The sequence below is a fragment of the Sander lucioperca genome, chromosome 22 (genome assembly GCF_008315115.2).
Source record: "Sander lucioperca isolate FBNREF2018 chromosome 22, SLUC_FBN_1.2, whole genome shotgun sequence".
NCBI classification, from domain to species: domain Eukaryota; kingdom Metazoa; phylum Chordata; class Actinopteri; order Perciformes; family Percidae; genus Sander; species Sander lucioperca.
Window position 1 is genome coordinate 7,160,902 of NC_050194.1, and position 8,448 is coordinate 7,169,349.

Consider the following 8,448-nt stretch of genomic DNA (forward strand, 5'->3'; position numbering starts at 1 on the left):
ATAAAATGAATAAAGTTGAGGTTAAAATCCCGTTTCTGGTGAGCAGATGAATGAACTTGGCTTTCAGTCTGGGGTTTATCTCGGACACCGCACACACTGTGTACAAAACCTAAACTTATTCCACCAACTCTGCTCCAGTCGCATCTACACGTCTGCTTCCTCTTTCTCTATCTCTCTTCTGCCCACTTTACACACACACTGAGCTCTCTTAAAGGAGCCGCAGCACCATTTTACAACAAGTGCCTTATCACGCTGATGTGACCGAGCCTGACCCGAACCCGACCATCATTTTTAAATATCTGTCCGAACCCGGCCTGACCCGTCGGGACCCGTCGGGCTTGGGTCGGATATCCATGCCTTTAATGTACATACACAAGTCTATGCTTTAAATACTTTTTTACAAAACCTAAAAAAGTCAGCAAGTGTCTTTAACCGTATGTACAATTCAGTTTATTTCCTTACCACGTATACTTTGTGTCTATGATGTGTTAAAGCACACATCACATAACTATTCCAATACACTTTTAGCCATACAGATACACATATCCCTTTTTTTACTTACTATAGAAATCGACTATTATTACAAACTGTGCATGTAATAAACATTTGATAAACAGTATTTATGTATTAAAGAGAACATACTAAATAGCCACAGGAAGTTCTATAACGTTCTACTTTACATGTTTTTAGTCTCTTCAACTTCCCCAAAATGCACAGCAGGTGGCAGCAACGCACTGTTTTTTACCTCTCTGCTGTAACACATAGCAGAGGCAAGCAACACAATGCTTGTACATTAAATCTCAGTAGGTGTAAAAAAAACAAAAAAAACACTCATTATATACAAGATATAAACAAAAGCTATTGGAATATAGTTCAAAGAAGATATTACCTCTCATGCATGAATAACATTTCTTGCTATATGGGAGGTGTTCGATAGTGACACATCACTTAAGAATAAGTACCATTTAGTTTGCATTAGTAGCTACAGTTTTTACATGACGAGGGTTGATTAATTCGGCAGGATGCCATGCAGCCTCTGTGTCCCTCAGTCCATTCTGAGTCGGTTAGTCATTGTGCAGTTCATCAGTGTGTCCAAAATTCAGTTGAATCCCAAAGACAGGGGCGAGCAGCAGAGGAAACTGATGTCAGACGGTTTTCAGAAACTGGTGAAAGCCAGACATTTTCTAGACCAGGGTCTGAGTCCAGAGAAAATCAAGTCTTATCGTGTCTAATATTAAAACCAAGCAAGATCACTTTATAAAAGTGAAAGTGTGCTGAAAAGACTGAAAAAGTTTATGAGGGATCAACAGGGATCGAAGGTCTACCTGCACGAGTTTTGTACTTAACTTCAACATCCAGCTGGTCAATACATTACTGTACATACACAGGTTCGTATTAAGTGCACTTCTTTAAACTGCTTTTGGATTAAGGGAGGAAAAGAAATGAAGGTGGCCTGGGTGGAGAGAAACACGTCTATGGCAATTGTTGAGTCAACGTCGGATCACTCCAGATCCAAAATTCACAAAAGAGTTCTCAAACTGAGACTCAAAAGAAGGAGAGCCCTGTAACTGGTATCAGTTTATCCTCAGCTGTCCTGATCACTGTTGTCCTCTTCCATGTGGAAATGCCCTCTACATTGCTCTTCAACGATCGCACGTCTGGCGGCTCGGGCCCTACCGACAGGCACAGGTATCCACAGACATGCCGGGGTAAACCTTTAGCACCATGTTCCTGTTTGTATCCAGGAAAAGAACGCTGAGGGGACTCATCTTCTCTGGAACACAGCACGGCTCGGGGACACCAGGGACGATTCCCACCGCTCTGACGATGCTCTGGATGGTGGCGTGATTGGAAGGATGCACCACCTAGGGAAAAGATAAGAAATAAAAGGGAATTATGGCTAATAGAACTTACGGTTCCAACTGTAAAAATAAAGGCAAAAAATCCATAAATATGCCAACTGATGCGTCTGTGTGTTTCTATTATCGGTATTCAAAAGGGAAAAGGAACCCAGTAACAAAAGTTACAGGTTTCTGAGGCTCACTTTAGGAATGGGGAATCCACAGGCCCCGGCGCAGTAGTAGGCATCAAATGACTTTGGCGCCAAAACCCACTCGCTCCAGCCGATGTCGGCGAAGTCCACCCTGAGGTAGCGTCGGGAGCAAACCCTGGGCTCGCTCCACTGTCTCCTCCTGGCCTTTTTCATCGTCCTCTCATCGAAGCTCAGCACCTGGGGCTTGCCCAGGCCCTCGCTGCTCTCCTGGCCCTGCTTCCTTCCTGGTTTCACTGCCGCGGCTTTGGCTTTCGCTGGGAAATATGTGTTCTGCCACAGTTCATGATTCTTCAGGGTGTTGTACTGGACCTCTGGAATGTCGTTGGTTTGGATCTGGAGATGAAGCTCCCTCCGGATCCTCGAGGCTGAGGCTGAAGCTGAGCGTGACGCGTCCTCCGCTACAGGGAACGGCCCGTACCGCTGGAGCGACATGGCCACACTGTTCGGCTCATCTATAGCTCGATCATCAGCATATAGCAGGATAAACGGCAGGTTGGCTGGAGAGAGGCGCTCTTGGCCATGAGGGCTTCTCTGCTGCCCCCGAGTTGCCCCGAACCCCATATCAAACGCCACCGTGACCACAAGCTCTTTGGCATCCCTGATGTTCTTCACCACTGCCGTTACATCCCTCGATTGCCAAGAGCCTTTCTTGTAAGGAGCCAGAGTTAGGTTTCCCAGTGGTGTTGCAAAAGCTGACTTTGAGGACGCTCCGTAGAAGAGCAGCTGAGGCGAGGTATGCTGGGGTTCGCTGGACGGATGGCGGGGCCTTCGGAAACGCCAAGGTTGCTGGTGGTGGCGCGGCCGCTTGTAGAGGAAATGAAAAGAGGCGTGGAGGATGAGCTCTGATTCTTGCACGGAGGACAGGTTGAACTGGAACACGTCTTTGCCGTGCAAGACTCCTGGAGAATTTGGAAAGAAATTAGAAGAAGAAAAAAACATGTTCTTCAAGTTAAAAAATGTTTGAGAAAACAGAGAACAACCTTGTTTTCTAATTATTCTATTGGCTTTAAAAAAAAGCATTCATATCAGCGCTGTGCTCGCTGGTTCAACCATAATACGCTAAAGCCCTGAAGGAGGATATCTCTCTCTCTCTGAAATGAACAATAAAGAAGACGACTAAAGCTATCAAGTTGCTGCCTTGAACCTTTTACCCTCCTTTATCATCTCATTCCGGCACGTTTGACTGACAGGAATAACAACATCCAATACGTCTTCTGCAAAATGTTGCTCAACACATCTGACCGACATAAGCAGCAGCATGGAAAATATTAAGCGTGGCATGCTTAAGTGCCTGCCTCACGCATGACCAAAAGCCTCTATCCTATAGATGGCTATACTCTTGAAGTTCAAACCTCGTCTCCCACACTTCCACCACAGCCTGAAAGACAAACACTGGATCGGTCCAGTAGGTCTGTCTGTCGAAGGCATATGGAAATGCTTATAGCAGAGAGAGCTCCTCTGAGGCTTTTCGCCGTGCAGCCGGTGTCTGGGTGTGATAATAGGCTCTTGTCTAACACCTAGGCTGTTGCAGCTACCGGAGAACTAACAGTGCTCGAGACTTAAAGTCCCCCAGATCACTAAATCACTAAATCATAGCACCGGTGGAGCATAGAGGTGAAGATGTTTAGCTCAAAAGGGGAGCGAGAGCTGAACGCGTGATGGACAACACCTGCATTTAAGATGTTGCAAGGATGAAATAATTAAGATCAGATGCTGTTTCAAGTTAGATTTTGTGCACAACAAGTTTCATCTAAACATTCTGCTTTTTTTCCTGGCAGATTGCCAGACAGTAAAAAGGGTCAATCTGAAATGAAATAATGAAGTAGGCAACAAAATAAGTGAAATAAAAATGGGGAAAACAAAAATGACATTCAGCACCCTTTAAATGACATAACTCCTGAGTTTTATTTAAGGATAAGTAGCATTAAACTGTCATTTATGTTATATATACAAAATAAAATAAAAATAAAAATAGGCTCATGCGGATTTACCTTTTACAATTTTTTAAACTGCTTCAGGAAATAAACAGTTTTCTGTTTTCTAGAATCTGTGATACATTCTAATGACCAGCTGGGTATCAGGACAATGACTTAACCCTTGTGTTGTCTTCCTGTCAACCTTGAAAAAAAACACTTTTTTTCCCCAACGTTTTTGATGCCTTTTTTTTCACAGTTTGCTTTTGCTTTTTCCAACGTTTTAAATTGTAAAAGTTTTCTTCTACACATTTTCAGCGCTTATTTCTACGTCCCATATTTTATGATATAAAATAAAAATTGAAAACGGGTCAATTTGACCCGAAATCAACACAAGGGTTAACAAAAGCATGATTCAATTAAGCAAAATTAAAAAAAAAAAATTAAAAGAAAATACCCGAGCGATTTTTAAGCAAGCAGAGAGTATCTATTTTGACATTATATCTATTATGGAAAGCAGACTTCCCTACCAACAAGCCAAGTTTTAGCAGTGACTGTTATTTTATTCTGACCGATTCTCTCCAGTACAGTAACGCGGAATGAAAAGACTCTGGCCACTCACTTGGGACAGCTTTAAAACCTCTCACGGTGTTTCCGTTCCTCTGGCTCTGCGGCTCTTTACTGTACTTCTCGTACACTTTGAACATGTTGATGGAGACCATGTCCCGGTTTGCGCTTTCGTGCGCAAAGACGCGCTGCTCCACAGCCGGTGAGACACCAGCACCTTGACGCACCGCTTCACCGAGACCCTCAGATAGCATTTTACCCCAGCTCGACTCCAGAATCAGTAACACATGCAGGGTGTGAAGAAGCCGGCTCGCCATGATTGATGTTGTAGGAAATGAGATCCAATCAAAAGAAAAGTGGAGAAACTTAATTCAGTAAAAAAAAAAAAAAAAAAAAAAAAAGAAGAACGAAAGAAGAAGCGCTGCTTTTCTGTCTCTCGCTGCTTGATGTCCACCTAGCCGGTATCCAGGTAATCCGTGTCAGACCCACACTCCACGGTTCACGGTCTACAGCTGTTCCTACAATGGGAGGAAACCAAGGGAGGACGCATGCATGAAGCTCTGCTGCTGGATGACAGATGGTGACGCCTCGGAGCGCACAGCCAACCATAGACATGCAGCATTTTAGGTGAACTGCTTACGAGTTTTTTTTAGCAGCAAAGTTAAGAACAGAGCAGCTTCCCACGTGAATATAAAAAAAATATAAATATGCAACATATATCCACTCAGGTAGGGTGGCTATTTAGGGTCAGACACGAAAGATCCTAGTATTATTTAAACGAAAGTGCCAAGTACACTTAAAGACTTAAAGTACTAAAAACAAGAACAAGATTCCAAAGATATTTTATATATATATATATATTTTTTTTTTACAAAAAACTAAAACAAAAAAATTTAATGGAGTTTTACTGTTGTTCATAGTATTAAAAAAATACTTAAAAAATGTAAAACCAGCAACATCTCTGTCCAGAAACAGTGTCCCTGAAATGAGAAGTACATGTTCCAGTTTTAATCCTGTGTCCTTCATCCTTGTTGTAAGTCAAATACATGTTAAAAAAAACCCTCAAAAAAACAATTAAAAAACAAAATAAAATCAGCATCTGAATAATTTTTCAATATTTTCCCCTTCCTTTAAAACGGTTTCAAATGTTTGATGACTCAGTGGCAAGTTCATCCAATCAAATGGGACTTTGGGCGACTTGCTAGCCACACTGGTCATATAAGGGCAGGGTCATGCGTGCGCAAAATTGACATCGGCGATTATCCGCCTCCCGTTCCCTTCCATTCTATGCGAGAGAAACGGCGAATAAAACGTTTGCTTCCGGTGGCAAAGCAAATTAGCATCTTTAAATCGCGTGGTGTTCATCTTTGGTGAACATTTTCAATAATTTCAATACATTTCAATCAGGAAAGACTTTGTTGCAGATATGCAAAATTTATTGCACATAAGCATAATGAAATACGCGGCGACTTTGGCGATTAGACTCCATCGTTATAAAATAATATTTTAAAAAAGGGGTCTAGACAATGGTGATGGTGGAGAAGGAACCCGAAGACCGACCGAAGGAGCCATCTGCCGGAAGGGGACTGCGGGTGCCTTGGTTGACGAGACCGGAGGTGGAAGGGGAGGAGGAGTGTTGCGCGTTTGCCTGAAAAGACAGCTGACAGCAACGGAGAAACATTTAAAGCAGAATGACATGCTGTGATTGGATCATGAATTTTGTGGCCCAATTCTGATTGGTTTACTGAAAAGTGAACGCCTCTAACCAGGTGAAAAGTTTTAGGAAGAGAGAGCAATGATTGAAGTTATTAGAAGTCTTGATTATTGCTGTGTCTTGTTGCTCTATTTGTTCCTATTCTGTTTTTGAGACACTCTATTTGATAATTTTGTAACCTTGTAATAGTGTGCTATCTTGGCCAGGTCTCCCTAAAAAAAAGAGATTTTATTCTCAAAGGATTAATAAATAAAATAAAGGTCAAATGGTAAGCAGATTCCTTGAAGCAAAGGAACGTTAGTGCTAACTTGGTTCATAGTAAAGTGCAACCGATAGCTGTAATATAGTAACCAGTACATATTTTCAGAACTTACCATGTAGTCCTATGGCTTTGCTCACTTTTCTCCAAGCCCTCTCCTTTTTTGTTCTGTCTCAGTACTGCTATTGAGTCGTAGAGCTCCAGGCGCCCACAGTCGGCAACAATACGTTTTCCCTCCATTTCTGATACTCGGTGACGTCAGCTATTCGCATCTGTTTGCGTCGCCTTGCACAAAGTTGTGTCTTTGCATTGCCTTTGTATGTAATTGCGTCGCTCCAGAAATTCGCTTCACATTTGGTCTGAACAACTTAAGCCTGCCTACTTTTTGGCGGCCCAATCAAACGTGAAGGATTTGAGTTAAATCCTTCTTGTAACTGTATACCGCTCAAATATTCCGTTTCATTGGTAAATCTGTCACAGTAGAGAAGCAAAAGTCGCTCTTACTTCGGTTTCACTGGCACTTTAATGCCTGGTCATCCCAGAAAGTGGAACAGTCAAATTCAAGCATGCGAATCGTTCCTCTTTTGTTGAGAGGTTTCTATCTGGCAGAGGAGGTGCAATACAGCTAATGAGCTATACTAGCTTCCTAGCTTTTTTTGGACATTGTTCATCTCTCTGTTTCTTCTAAGTCAACAGCTGTCAAAATGGCTTGGTCAATGGCACAAATTTGCATGTCAAAGTTCACCAAATTTCATGTTAACTGTACGTAATACAAAGCTGTCCCAGAGTCATATCAGCTTTTGTGTGGTTAAAAAAAAAAAGCATAAAACCATAGTAAATGTTGCAGTGTGTGTGTGTGTGTGTGGGGGGACTTCACTGAAGATGCTTATCTCAGCCTAAAGATAGCTGATAACACACCAAGATGAGTGACAGGCAGCCAGCAGCAGAAAAAACACTGCCGGGCGTCTTTTTAGGCTCTCCTCTGCTTTCTGTTTCTGACCCAGTACAATAGTTTCCCTGTGAGAGAGATGGCAGCAGGCTAGAGCCACCACGGGTCAGACAGCTATTAAAATACCTCCTACTGGTCCTGAAAGGGGGATCACAAGGGGCTCTTTGACACCACCGTGTCTTACATCGGATATAAAGGACTCTGCTGGGACTGGGGTCCCCTTTAATAAAACACTGGTGTGTTTAAAGTTTGTGCTGTTTCAACGAAAGAGCCAGATAGCATCTGTCTCCACCCAGGGAGCTATCAAACTCTGTTATCACTCAGCGTGGGCTTGTCTAATTGGTTCTAATGGGGTTGGAAAAACTCATGTTGCTCTGGTGGGTCTTCTTTTGATGGCGTTTTAGATCGTCCTCACCAGTAAAACAACGCATTCTCATGAACAGGTCCGTATGATATCCTACGAAAATGTATGTACACCAAGACTTATGATATCCTATGAAAATTAGGATACCGCTGGGTGGTCACGCTGAGCGGCAGTTCCTAGTTGTTTAAGCCGCTACAGAGCTCAGAGCTTCGTGACCCAGGCTACAGACCTCCGTTGTGTCAAGGGGTAATTGGTGGGTCAGTTACCCGAAAACAGGTAACTTTGAGCCGGGTACGAAGCACCGCGAGCTGCCGGTCGTTTTGGTGGACATTACAGTTAAATTTAATCCACAAAATATGAGTGTTTTGCCATGACTAAAGTTGAGATTAGGCACCGAAATGACTAGTTAAGATTAGGAAAAAAAATGTGGTTTGGATTTAAACAGTCCTAAGGAACATGCATTTCCTGGGTGAAAGGCTTTAGTTTTCTCCGTAGTGCCTTAAACCTGCATTCTATCTGAATTCCAGCAGGGGGCGACACATGCGGTTGCAAAAGGAGGTTGGTTTCTGTAGAAGTCTATGAGAAAGTGACCCATTTCTCACTTGATTTATTACCTCAGTAAACATCTT

General features: G+C 42.8%; 1 protein-coding gene across 1 annotated transcript; it reads right to left on the reverse strand.

Moving 5' to 3' along the window:
- Positions 1–427: 427 nt before the first annotated feature.
- On the reverse strand, positions 428–5,073 carry gdf10b (growth differentiation factor 10b). The gene is made up of 3 exons (XM_031297897.2): positions 4,589–5,073; positions 2,045–2,952; positions 428–1,865 (listed from the first exon to the last, which is right to left on the reverse strand). Exons 1-3 carry the CDS (start codon positions 4,848–4,850, stop codon positions 1,674–1,676), a joined length of 1,362 nt encoding a protein of 453 aa, XP_031153757.1. The 5' UTR covers positions 4,851–5,073; the 3' UTR covers positions 428–1,673.
- Positions 5,074–8,448: the final 3,375 nt, after the last annotated feature.

What these genes read in the sequence shown, in the direction of transcription:
- gdf10b (XM_031297897.2), bottom strand. Translation starts at nt 4,850, where the DNA reads ATGGCGAGCCGGCTTCTTCACACCCTGCATGTGTTACTGATTCTGGAG. An exon ending in AGGTTTTAAAGCTGTCCCAA is followed by an intron (nt 2,953 to 4,588) that starts GTGAGTGGCCAG and finishes CAAATTCTCCAG; the next exon opens with GAGTCTTGCACGGCAAAGAC. An exon ending in GTGGATTCCCCATTCCTAAA is followed by an intron (nt 1,866 to 2,044) that starts GTGAGCCTCAGA and finishes TCTTTTCCCTAG; the next exon opens with GTGGTGCATCCTTCCAATCA.